The 13988-nt window shown below is 39.0% G+C and overlaps 1 protein-coding gene across 1 annotated transcript in view; it reads right to left on the bottom strand.

The window, feature by feature from the left end:
- The window catches only part of pola1 (polymerase (DNA directed), alpha 1), a 103309-nt gene that overhangs the window by 52146 nt on the left and 37175 nt on the right, over positions 1-13988 (bottom strand). The window contains exons 27-34 of the mRNA XM_041814577.1: positions 13882-13914; positions 12099-12191; positions 11806-12011; positions 11507-11639; positions 11130-11261; positions 10798-10972; positions 8885-9066; positions 1848-1979 (exon numbers count right to left, since the gene is read on the bottom strand). Coding sequence (XP_041670511.1) covers positions 1848-1979; positions 8885-9066; positions 10798-10972; positions 11130-11261; positions 11507-11639; positions 11806-12011; positions 12099-12191; positions 13882-13914 — 1086 coding nt within the window. The remainder of the gene's footprint in view (positions 1-1847; positions 1980-8884; positions 9067-10797; positions 10973-11129; positions 11262-11506; positions 11640-11805; positions 12012-12098; positions 12192-13881; positions 13915-13988) is intronic.

Here is a 13988-nt window from a genome sequence, read left to right on the forward strand (position 1 = left end):
TTTTTATTGTTTACTATGTGGTGAAACCTCTTTGACATAAGACCTGTACTAGAGGAATCCACCTGCCCCTCTGTCCCTTTCTCCTACACACAGAAGCGCCAGGGGAGAGCTCTGTTTTTGCGTTTTAGCAGTTGACACTTACAGCTTTAAAGACTTAAAATCTGTCTACTTCACACCCCTTCCTACACGCACACAGACACGCACATTGAATAGAGCTCAAACGGTCCCACTTTGTCCCCCCTCTGCTTAATCAAAGCTTCTCTATTCAACAATTTGACCTTTTGTTCAAAACAGGATTATCACCTTCTCTGGTCTTCATTCACCCTCTCTCCCCTCCTTCTTCTCTTGCCCCTCAGCCTGTTTCCAGGGGCGACCCACATGACGAGGGTAATTGCAATAATTTGTTAAATGCCATGGCAACGGTGGTTAGATGGGAGGGGTATAAAAAAAAGGGAGAAAAGGAAGAATTGGGTGGATCAGGAAACGAGTGAATCTCTCATTTTGTCAGAGACAGCGGGACGGAGAGGATGACAACAGTTTATGTGAGAGAGAGAGAGGAGCCAACGAGTGTTTGCCCATTCTCAGGGTGGTTTATTGATAATGGAAGGGATGAGGGTGGGGGAGACAGGAGGTAATTTTCCTAATGATTAATGTCTCTGTGGTCTTAGCTTAGGACGCCCACACTCAGAGGTGCAGAGCTTTCAGTCTATCTGGCCGGACAAACAGCTCTGTTTGAACTCTCCCTCAGCCTGAAAGGAATCCTTAATTACACAATATTACCCCTCTTCATTGCCTCGCTGTGTGTGCTGTGTCCACCGCTGTTCAGCCTCCACTACTGTGTGTTTGAGGTGGAAGTATTCAGTGGTAGCAGCTGTTTCACACAACGTGACAAAGAGGTTGAGGGGGATTCGCTCCCCGCACATTCACCAAACTAATTGATTTCTGTTCAGCACTGTGGGAGAGTAACCCCCACATATACACAGACAGACAGCGCATTCCAGTCGCTGAAGGTGTTTGAAGTGAGCAGGAGAGAAAGAGAGAGAGGCTGCTTACAGTAACTGTAACATTGTCTGGCTTTACACTTCCTTTCTCCCTGATTAGGGGTGTGCGATAGTACGATCTTGGATCGTGGAGAAATAGAAAGTATCTGTGTATAGGTAATCTGCTAAAGCTGAGAATCGCTTTCTATTTAAATAGATATCTTTGAAAACTTAAATACCTGAAAACGTCATCTAAATATAAAACACAAAAGCAGAAAAACTAGCCTTTGACCTCTCTGGATCAATAAAAAACAAAAAAAAATCAGACCTCATATTCTTGCATTCAAGACTTTTTATAAACTGGTTTATTTACTACTATTGTCCTACTATACTTTCTTATTTTTGGCTAAATAGATTTGTGAAAACCAGACTGGCTGCACAGCAGTGCAGGGGTTAGTGCCGTTGCCTCACAGCAAGAATGCCCCGGTTCACTTCCTGGTCAGGGCCTTTCCGTGCAGAGTTTGCATGTTCTCCTCGGGTACTCTGGCTTCCTCCCACCACCAAAAACATGCTTGTTAGGTTAATTTGTGACTTTAAATTGGATGTAGGTGTGAATGTGAGCGTGCCTGGTTGTCTGTCTCTATATGCCAGCCCTGTGATTGACTTCCAACCAGTCCAGGGTGTACCCCGCCTCTTACACAAGGACAGCTTGGAGAGGCTCCAGCCCCCCCGCGACCCCCAACAGGATAAGCGGTATAGAAAATGGACAGATGGATGATTTCTAAACTTATAATGCTATTTAAGACCCTGCAGACATCCCGTCAGATGAATCTTTATCGGTTTTAAAATGGCAAGAGAAATACTTACAGAGTAGTATTTTTTGATGTGGCGGCGAATGTCCAGGAGCAGCTTGTTGCTGATGTTGATGGTGTAGTCAATTGGTCGGCTTCCACAAGGGATGTGACAGCATCTCATCAAGCTGGGTTCCATCTTTACTCCCTGAAGACAAGAACATGTGCAATGAAAGATGAATTCATGATAATGCAATATCAACACGTTTAGCAATCATACATTACTCTCCAGTTTCATGCAACATCAATAACAACTGATCCTCACAGGAATTTAGAGGCCTGAATGCTTCATCAGAACTGCCTCTTGATCAAATACACCCCTCCAAAAGTATTGGAACAGTGGGCCCAATTCCTTTATTTTTGCTGTAGACTGAAGACTTTTGGGTTTGACTTCAAAAGATGAATATGAGACAATGGATCAACATTTCAGCTTTTATTTCCAGGTGTTTACATCTGGATCTGATACACAAGGAGAAAGGGTTAAGGTCAGGAGGAAGCTTTATTTGTAACAGAACACCAAATTTTTAGATGATCAAAAGTAGTGGAAAAGAAAGACTTTAAAGTAAGATTAAAGTGAATAAGACTTCATATTTAGTTGCAAACCATTTGCATGCAATAACAGCATCAATGCTGTGACCCACTGACACCACCAAATGTTTGCATTCTTCTTTTGTGATGCTTTTCAGGCTTTCACTGGAGCCTCTTTCAGTTGTTTATTTTGGGAGGGTTACATTCAGTCTCCTCTTTAGCAGGTAAAATGCATGCACTATAGGGGTGATTTTAAACTTTAGTTCCTCAAGGCACACCATGCTTAAATCTATCCATGTAATGTAATCCTTACTTGATGTTTAGTTGTAGTAATAATGCATGCACACCCCGACATGCATTGCTACACCATTTGGTAACAACCGGTTTAAACAAATACGTGCTAGAATTTGTTTTTTTCAGCATACATTTCAGCTGCATCAGCCTTATTCACAGCTGTTAATTACACAATCTGCTGTAGCAAATTAAAAACTCTTTGTACCTGTTATTGGTCATTTTAACACAGAAGCACCGTTAGAAATTACCAGAAATAGAGCAGAAAAAAATAAATTCAAAGAAGTTGTTCAAGTTTTTTATATTTCAATATTATGTGATGTGATGAAATGTTGATCTCTTGTCCCAAATGTTTTCAGTCTACAGCAAAATAACTGTTCCAATACATTTGGAGGGGAGTGAATCTTGACAGATGTTCCTTAAAATTTATATTATATAATGGACTGGGGTTTTATTTTTGACTATTTGTAATTTTCATTGAGTGACTAATAATGGCAGTTGAAGTGAGAACCTAATCATCAATTTCAAAAAGTAACAGATAGAGACTATCTACAATGGAGGAAATATTCAAATTATTTCTAGGATTATTTGCAAAAGCATGCCAGACACCACATCATAAAAAACCCGTTCTCCAGTGCAGCCATACTCTCAGGTTTAACCAGGCTTTCAAAACACAAACTACTTGCTCTTTAATTAGATGTTTTTTATTGCAATGCATGACATTAGTCGTACTTAACATTTTTTACAAATGCATGGGTTGTGTCTGTATTAAATCTAATTTAACTACATTAAAAGGGTTTTAAATGGTAGAGTCTCTGGGCCTAATGGCTTTAAGGACAGCAGTTATTCTACTCACTGCAATGACTACAATCAAATGTAATGTCTTCTGCAGTAATATATACATGCAGAAGGAGCTCAACACAGGAGCATTTTTCACCCTGCAATCAGAAAAGCACCTACATAAATTAGCACCTTGGTCATTACCTTGAAACCTCTGTTGAGAAAGTGTCACAAGCTTTAAAGGTGTAAGGGCTTAAAGCTCCCCTGGGTCCTGTGAAATTTTACAATATTGTAGCCTGAAGAAAACAGGTCAACGTGACCTTGGCACCACTAAATTGTCCAGCTGACAGCCCGGCTTACAGTTAATGCAATAAAAAAGTAGCTGCAGTACATAACAATTACACTAAATATACCAGCTTTAAACACTCAGTCCTTTAAAACCTGAACTCCATTTAACTGTCACATTGACAGCAGCAAAAAAAGGTTTCTGCAGAGAAGTCAACGACACAGAAGAATGCCTGCGACACCCCCTACCCAGCCACACACAGGCTTTTTTTGTTTGCCTACATCATTTCTCTTAGAATAAAAAAAAAGACATTCTCTCTGAGTTCAAGTCATTTAACTCAACTAATATGCAGCTAAACACATTAACCCTTTGTGGTTCAGTCTATCCTGAGAGTCTGAAATTCTTCTGATAGAGCATGAAGTGGGTTTTAGGTATTTGTCTGAGCAGAATCCTAATCACATGACTTATTAGCCTTCTAAATATATTCTAACTCCTTAAAGAGCAGTCAGTGTGGCAGCAATATTTCAGGTTGCCACAGTAAACAACCTTTTTTGAGAGACAGAGAAAAACTTTGTCAGTTAAATCACACTTGCAAATTACTAGAGTGGAGAATTCCAGGAAAATTCCTGATCTGATGCAATGCAATGTGATGCAATATGTGAGAAGTGGCCCGGATCAACAATCTTAAAAATCTATTTGCTGTAAAACTTAGCATGTAAGACAAACTTTTGATACATCTTTTGCATCTAAAAAGTCAGTTGTGGGTGCCTGTTTAGCTTAGCTGGTAGAGTAGGTGACCCTTTGCAGAGGCTACAATCCTTTCAGTCCTGTACTGCCTCTCTCTTTAGCTGTCCTATTAAATAAAGAAAAAACGCCCAAATAATCATCCTAAAAAACAATAAACCATTGAAAACAATCAGCTGTGTCCTACATAGCATTGCAACCAATACAAGAGTGTAAAATGCCTTGACATGCACTGTTATTACACAAATGCAACAGTGTGACTCAGACCAGGCTGGCAGTGTCACTTTTTACCAGCTTTCCTCCAAAATCACTGTAATGAAAATGATGGTATACTGATATGCAAATGAACAAATGAAAGGAAAAGGCAAATTAAAAGTAGAGATGCATGATATCGGATTTTTGCCAATATCTGATATTTACAGATTCATTTAAGCCGATACGATATTTAAATACGTTTTACACAACTAAAAATATAAATGCTGATATTCATGGCCAAAATATGGATTTAGATATCGGCAGAAATTTTGTATCAGCCGATACTGATAATACAGTGCATCCCTAATTAAAAGGCAAATTTTTAGGAGGAGTGATTACATGCAATGAAACTTGGATCTTTCAATACGATTCTGAGACAAAACAGCAGTCAATGCCTGAAAACACCATGGTCAAAAAGAATGAAAAAAGCACAACAAAGAAAGTCCAAATTCAAAGCGTGTAGATTGTTTTCTCTAACATTAAGGGTATTTTTCTGGAGGAGTGGGTCCCAGAAGGTCCACACCGAATCAACACTATTACAAAACGGTCCTTTAAAAAACTGGGAGAAAAAGTCAAAAGAAAGAGCACAGTTGTGTAAAAATTGATTAATTCTTCTTTAAGACAATGCTCCAGCTCACACTGCCCTGTCAGTAAAGCAGTTTCTAACCCGAAAACAAATTACAGTGCTTAATCACCCTCGCTGTTTACCTGATCTAGCACCGTGGGACTTTGCTTTTTCCTAAGATCAAATCTGAGCTCAAAGTTTTGAGTCTGTGTCAACAGTTAAGAAAAGAACAACTGAGGGAGAAGACCTGCATGCAGCGATGGAAATACATTGTATTACAGCATTAGTATCATTTTTTAATAACCATCCCTCGAATGTCTGAAAACTGAGTTTGTTGCATTTCATATTTGAAGGTTTTATTTTGTTTCATTTTCAAGTTAAGAAACATGAAGACCATCACTATCAGAGAGTCTCTCATAGGTTTGCAAGGGGGGTTTGTAGATATTGGAAAGGGGAAAAAGACCTATTCAGACATGTCTACCTTCTTTTGTTTCTTCTTCATTTTAGCAAAAGTCAGCTCCTTCAGCCTCCCACTCTTTAATCTCATTTGTTTCATTCCTCACTTCATTTTGATAAGAGAACACCCCCGCTCAAACAAGCTGCATCCAGAAAAAACATACAACACTTGCTTGAAAGTTATTTTATCTCAGATTTTTAATAGATACATAATCGCTGAAGTTGCGACCTTGTTTTTGTGTGGTAGTTAGGAGTAAAAGGAACAGCCCTGGACTATATTTAAAACATTTTTAGTGTCAGGAGCATTCACCGACTCTTCCCTTTCATGTTTCTTTGATAATGTGCAGCTTTCAAAGTGGATACCGAATGCTCTTAAGACTGAACTCAGGGAAATCCCTGCAGCTTGTTCCAGCTTTTTTAACCCTCCACATTTAATCTTTTCATTTTCTGCTGCTCCCATCAGACAACTTTCCTCCTCTGTCTGTATGTCCTCCATCATTCATCAGCTCCTCCTCCTACCGACTCTGGCTCAGTGTCAGTGGTAAAGTCAAGGCCCATCTGTCCTCCCCTCTTACTGAGCTGTTAGCCTGTGTTCGCCACCCTAATTAACTTCCTGTCTTACCTATTTCTCTTTCTTTGTTTTTGAGTGCATACCAGCCTATGAAGAGTGATAGGACATGAACACATTCCTCTAACGCATCCTGGTTAATTTAGTAGAAAGTTTAAAGTAAAAATCTGATATTTCAAACCATCAAAGATTGACGTTTAATGCATTCTAAAAGGACATTTCTGGTGTGTCTGCATGTTAGTTTATCTGAAGTATGTAATGTTTTCATTTTTGTGGGATGTGTGTCCATTTTTCAATTAATTTAAGCTCTCCCTGCCAGCAGATGTTGTCAGTTTTATTAGTGTCTCTCAGACAAGAAAAATCTGTGTGCCCTACTCCTCATTAGAAGCTGATAACACGCACACAAACCCACACTCGACCTTGGCCTGACAAATGGAAGAAGATCAGCGTGTCTGTGTGTCCACAGAGCAGCAGGGGTTAAGGGAAGGCTTTTCAAGTTGCGGAGTCCAAAATATGCCAATGAAAACAGAGTGTGTACTGGAGCCAGGCAGCTGTCTAAAAATACAGACAGAGACACAATATGGAGGATGACTGAAGTGTGAATCCTTCACGGGAAGTTTGACTCAAATTCTTTTGCTCTTACAAGCTTAATCCGCGTCTCGTCTGATTAAGACTGTGAAATATACAGCAAGTGATAAAAAGCAATAACTTCTCTCTTACTACATACTATCTTGAGATTTCTGGAAGGTGTTAATCTGGTTTCTTCTGCTACATTGTAAGCAACAGTTCATGGGTTTGATTTAATCTTGGGTGCCACTTTATGTATGGCACAATCATCCGAAAGGAAAAAAACAAATTTCAAGCACAAGATTATCTGTGGCTGTTTCCCCTGATGTCATCTTGGGTGTTTAACTGTAGGTTTTCCATTTCAACTGAAGAAAAAAAAATTCATGGTGACTGAAATTCACTGTGTCCATCCATCCGTCACGGTGGCATCAGGCTTAGCAAGTCAACCCAGACATCTCTCTCCCCAGCAACATTTTTCATCTCTTCCTGGGGGATTCCAAGGCACTCCCAGGCCAGATGAGATACATAACCCCAGTGAGTTCTGGGTCTACCTCGGGGTCTCTTCCCAGTTGGACATGCCCGGAAGACCTCCACAGAGAGGCGACCAGGAGGCATCCCAATCAGATGCCCAAACCACCTCAACTGGCTCCCATGATGCAAAGGAACAGCGGCTATACCTCAAGATCCTTCTGGCAATATCAGTGCTTTCTTGAATGTTGTTTATCCGTTTTTAACAATCACAGCAACAACTTCTGCTGAATCACTTTTTAGAATGTACGTGAAATTTAGCACAAATTTTGTTGCAACCCGCAGCTGCATTCACAGGATAAACACACGGTTTCAATATCTATATATTTGTGTCCTGTGATCTTTTTTCTGCCATGGGTGAGTTGATTAGGATGTTTTAAGTTTAACACTTTCTAGAACAGTGGTTCCCAAAGTTGGGGTCAAGAACCCCTCAAGAGAAATGGTCAGGAAATGCCTTCCAAAAAAACACATTTTAAAATACGATTTTTAATTTTATATTTTACCAATTACTGAACAACTATGTACGTAAAATTGGTATAATTTAAATTAAACCATATTCATTAGCTGAGATTTATGCTAAAATGAAAATAATCTTTCAAAAAGTCTTACTATAATTGGCGCTGTGCCCATATGTGTTGATTTGCACGCCACACCGTGGCTCCAATTGTCCTCTATAGCTTTCAGAAGACTTCTTGGGCGTACTACTTTGAAAACGGTGCCATGAAAATTATTTACAGTTCTTACCAAATTTATTAGACCACCACCCAAAGTAAGGTTTATGCCACAGCTGCCCAGCAATGGTAATTACCAAAATCATTTTTTATGTTTCTGCAATGGTTAATACACCAATATGTAGAAGCTCTTTAGCCGAAATATTTTTAATGCTAAAATAGAATAATTATTGTTATCCATGAATTGTCAAATTTACTGACTTAAAAAAAAAAAGAAAAAATAGTGAAGCACATTATTATTTCTTAACTAATATGTCAAATTATAGTTATTTACTTGCATTCCTGAACAGAAAAATTAGTTTTAGTGGTTGAAGGTGAATGTTGCTTGATTCATTTCTGACTTCTCAGAGCAGCCCAGTGAGCGGGCTAAAATTTGGGTATAAAAAGGTGAATTCAGTTTGAAATTCCTCATTCCTGTTCAAAATGGTAAAAACGTTTTTAGTTTTAGTTTTTAGTTTTAAACAAGTTTTTGGAATATTTCTAAAATATTTATGTTTTCTCATTTTTATGACAGGTGGTCTAATAAATTTGTTAAGCACTGTGCATGTAGAGATTTTTGTTAAATCAGAGATTATTGTGCCTTTCAGTCCAGATTTTCTTATTTGTTCTTTAAATGATCTATCTTAACTAATTTGGCCATGGTCCCCCTTGACTGCTAACTGTACATTTAATGTCATCTTTAAAATCATGTAAATAACAAAACAAATGTAGAAAATGATTTTGAAGTTTAGCTACACAGTGTGTTTTTACTCACAGCTCCTTCGAAGACACTGTCATAGATGTTGTCAGTACCACACTGGGGGCAGGTGAAGGTGAACCTCTCACAGTCTTTGTAGCGCTCTTCATCAGTCAGTTGGACCGGAGCTCCAAGCGTGCCATCAGCTTCATCCTCCCTCTGGTACTGCTGGTGAGCCCGGAACTGACCCGGGTCAAGACCTGGACAGACAATAGACAACAGATCACTGTATCCTGCAGTATTTTTCCTTTCATTTTTTTGTGATCAGTACACATTTATTTGGACAAACATTTAAACAGACTGGGCAGAACAGGAAAAATCTGTTACGAATTCTTCTTCAACCAGCTTAATTTTATGGCTATTATACAACAATGAAACATCTATTTTGTGCTTTTATTAGTCTGTTGTGATTTTAGGTGAGACAGCTTTTCTATGTTTGGCTGCCTCAGCTGTCAGCAGGCCATAAAACAGGACTAACATGACTAATGCTAACACATACATAAAGAGGGATTAGTGCTATCACTCAAAGTAAGCTGAGACCACGAATACCTCAAGGCCAGGGTTTATTTATAGAGTAGTATGTCCTTAAACTGACGATAAGCACTCTAATGAACCACTTAGTCCTGATGATACAAAAACATAATCACCAATTTAAAATCATTTTATCAGTTTAATTCTTTTATATACCTGATTTTGCATTTAGCTTCTTCCCAATAAATGACAGTAAATCATGTTATTTCTAGGATGACCGCAACCTGACGCTCCGAGTGTCAAAGTTTTACATCTAAATGTTTTATATATCTTTTTGCAAGTCACCTCATAATCATCCCTCGCTCCTGCAAACATCTCAGTGTTTTCATGTTACAGACAAATTTCCTTGAGCTTGCATCTTCCATCTTCTCCTTTTCTGTATCATTCATTACTTGTAAATGGCAACATTATGCTCCGCCTGAAGATTTAGTTGCATGGGCCCCTGACAAACTCAGAGAATCAGTCCTCCCCAGATGTGATTTATTGATCAGTGCATGTGTGTTGGAGCAGTAGCGTTGGTGCTAGCATCCTGTTACCTCCCAGCTAACCCTGTTTTAACACTGTTTTCTGCTTATTTTTTCCCGTTGTATTTATCACTTTCACCAGCTTTGATCAATTTTGGCTACTTTTAACTCCAATTTCACCACCCTTTCTGGCCATTTTTGCAACTGTTAAGTCATTTTTGCCACTTCAAAGCCCTGACCGCTACTTTTTCTGCCATTTTTTCTACTTTTGCCCCTTTACCATATCTTGTTGCCTCTGCAGGCCAATTTTTTAAAACTATTAACCTCATTTTCACTACTTTGAAAACCGATTTTTACAATTTTAATCCCATTTCACTGTTATGCCAGTTTTTGCCTCTTTTGCCAGATTTTTACAACTTTTAGCCTATTTTTTGCCTCTGTTAACCAATTTTTGCCCCTTTTTGAACCAATGTCTTTTAAAATTGCATTTCACCACCTTTTCCACCCATTTATGCCTATTCTAATCCATTTTTATCCTGTTAAATTAAGGAGTTTACATTTTCAAAGGTCACATGCAAAATACACCTTTTAAGGCTTTTCTAACAAAATTATGTGCCCCTGACCTGTCCATAATCCCCCTCATCCACCTTTCAGAAAATGTGTGCTGAAACAAGCTGTTCTCAGATGTTCCCCTCATGATGTCATGTGGGGAGTTAGCCCCGCTCCCAGGTTCAGTTGGCCTTGCTAACATTACACGCTGAGGCAAAACTGTAATAAATTTTAAACAGTGACGATTTGATTAAGTATTATTGTATTTCTCATTTAAATTCCTATCGAAAAGTTAAGACCCCCCTGGTAAAGATGAAACTTGCCTTAAATTAAAAAAATTAAATGCAAGAATTTTTAGGACCATGCCAACAACAAATGACAACATACCCAGCCAGGTGGCTATGAGAACACTGTCAATGCCTTCGATGGGGTCACAGATTCGGGACACCACAGGGTGGACCTGCTGGGCGAGGTAGTACTGAGTGTCCAGACTGAGATTCTCCTGTTTCTGGAGCTGCTCTAGAGCGTACGCTCTCTGACTGGCTGCCAGTGTGGAGCCATCCTGAAGGAATGAAAGTATTATAAGAATCTGAGCATTACATTTACATTATTATACAAGTCTGTACTTTGAAAATGTGATTAGGTGATGAAACGTAGCCAGAAAACCCCAAAGATTCACAATATATCAGATGATGTGTCCGTTTCTTCATATAGATCACCTTGCAGATGATGTAAGAGATTGTATCTCCGGCTTTGACCCGGTGTCCGCCCTGGGAGTTGATCCATAGAGCCACGTGGACGTGAGGAAGGCTTTTCTTGTCTGGATAGTCCTGAGGGTCTTTAGTCAGAGCCTGGGGGAAAGGACATCAATGCACAGACAGATAATGCTAAAAACAATCTGACAAGCTACAGTGGGTGATGACAGCTAGGAGTCAATAGGATGCAGAAAACCAAACTAACATGAGTAAGAAGTCAGATTTGATGTTGGGGAGGTCATTGCAATGTTTTTAATCATATAGGACCATGATATTATTTTATATTATAATATCTCGTGCAAGAGTGTACTACTTGTAGATTTTCTTCTCCACCTTCTTACCTTGTGTATCTCAAACTGGTTGAGCGGGATGGCTCCAGCTGCTACTTTCTCTCCCACCTCCACCAGGTGTTTCTGGATGTTCTCCACGATGACATCCCGATTCTGGTCTGAGAGGATTTGACCAATCACATAGCTGCAGGATTGAGGGGGAGGAACACATGTACAAATAAATGCATAAATGTTCAGTAAACTTGCAATGTACTTGTGTTCAAATCCAAAATGCAAAAATGCTAACAGTAGCATGGGGGAAAAGCAAATGCACTTTTTCTTAACATCCATGATTGCTTTCTCTAACGTACTTGCCACATTCTTTAGCCAGGTCACACCAGTCTCTCCTGACAATGTCCAATCCTTTGAGCTCCTGCTTGACGCTGTATCGTCCCTCTCCATGGTTCTCTACCACCAGGGCTGCGTACTTCTTCTTCTTCAGCAACAACAGAGACTTGAACACACCATCGATGTCAATCTCCAGCAGTTTGTAGAGCTTGTTGACTTCTGCCTTTACCTGACAATGCCAATCCAACACGTGATGAGTTAGAGAAAGTCAAAAATCAACACCTGTAGAAAAACATCGTACAGCTTCTGCACACACCTTATTGCCCAGTTTGAAGACTTCCTCCAGAGACTTGCTGTTTGTGTTGATCATGATGGAGTCTGTATCTCCATAGATGACTTCCAGATTCATCTGAAACATGTAAGAGGCAGAAAACAAAGAAAAAGAGTTAAAGGAGTTTAAGAAAATTATGTATTTGCAAAAAAGGCAAATAAATGGGAAATCAATTCTTCTAAGCTGCTGGAAAACACTGCATGCACGGGGTACAGTTTTTAGTGCAGCGAAGAAGAACCAAAGGACCCACTGCAGCAGCAAAGAATGGTGGCTGTGTGACAGCTTTTTTCTGAATACGATCATTAAAATGCCTTCCAGACCAGTGCTGTCATACAAGACAAGAAGTTACACAACTTATCAAAAGTTAAATAACTTTTTAACCATAAATCTTTGCCTCTGACTTGTTTTTCCTCTTAAAGCGTGCCATTCTTCCTTCCCATTGACACTATTAATGCCTTTCAATCCATTGCGGCAGCATTTTCAGTGAGCTTGGAACTCGCGTGACTTTTGGGGGTTTTAATAATTGAATCCACACCAGTAAACCTGATGCTGAACGTCTTTTTATCCATTTTAATCCAATCACGATCATTTATTACCCCTAGCTCGAAGGCTAACCCCCATATTGTTGTCCCTTTGTGAGGGTCTGTCAGACAATGGCAGGGTGTTCCATAATCACGTCATGCTGCCTGAATAGAGCATAATGGATAGAGAGAGCCTGTGATGCATGCCCCTGTTTTATTGTAATTTTAATATTTAGCAGTATAACTCAATAATCAGCAGAAAAACAACTTTGGGGTCATAGGGGTACTGCACATGATGATTCTATATATTGAGCCCTGTTCTGAGTCAAATATAGGTCTGAAATAATTTGCTAGTCTGCACAGTCAGTCCAGAAAGTTCACACTGGTATTGGATCAGTACTCAGTATCGGCCGATACCCAACACCTTAGTATCAGAATCAAATCAGAAGTAAAAAATAGTATCAGAACATCCCTATCCATTTTGCTATAAAATGGTTAAATGTATGATGAGAGTGTTCTTGACTGAATGTGGGTTATAATATAGAATGATTTGCTGCTTGAATTCACTGCTATACACATAAGATGAGGAACCTAATAATGATCACATTTTAAATCGCAATTGCAATATTGGGGGAAAAAATTACGATTCAATTATTTTTGTAAATGGTTCAGCCCTAATAGGGAGTGGTAAAACATCAAGAAAGATTTATAAGTCTGACAAGAAGAGAGATCCTCCATGGGCATCATGTTGTGATCTTTGTTCTTATGTTTTGTAGGTTTATTGGCAGTTTTAATCACTTTTTTTGGTTCTGTTGTGTTTATTTTTTCTCTTTGTCACTGCGTTTGAAGTCTTGCATGAAGCTCTTTGAATTGCCTCGTTGGTAACATTTACACACTACAGTTCATTCAGTGAAATGATTTAAACCTGACAAATAAAAATGTCTATTTTCTCTTAATTTTTATACATCTCTGAGATGTTGTTCTGCTTGTTTGTCTTTGTCATTGCTGCTGTTCCAGCTCACATCATTTGTGGCCATCTCTCTTTATCCTGCTATGTTTATTTCATCTTTCCTAATCAGCATTTTTGTTGCATAATAGAAAAGGGTTCTTTATAGTTGTATTGGCAGAAAAATTACGACAACAAAATATATACTAATATGAGAATACATAAAGTATTAAATCTTAACCTCAGTTGATCTGGAATAAACCACATAGTCAGTGCTGAAAGCAGCCGGTGAATCACTCACCTTCTGAACCATGTCTTTGGTGTGCATCAGAATCTGAAACAGAGAGCAAACAGAGAATCATGAACATACCGGAATAAAAACAACAGAGCGCATTACCACATGCTGCA

Source organism: Cheilinus undulatus, linkage group 19 (genome assembly GCF_018320785.1).
Source record: "Cheilinus undulatus linkage group 19, ASM1832078v1, whole genome shotgun sequence".
Classification (NCBI taxonomy): Eukaryota; Metazoa; Chordata; class Actinopteri; order Labriformes; family Labridae; genus Cheilinus; species Cheilinus undulatus.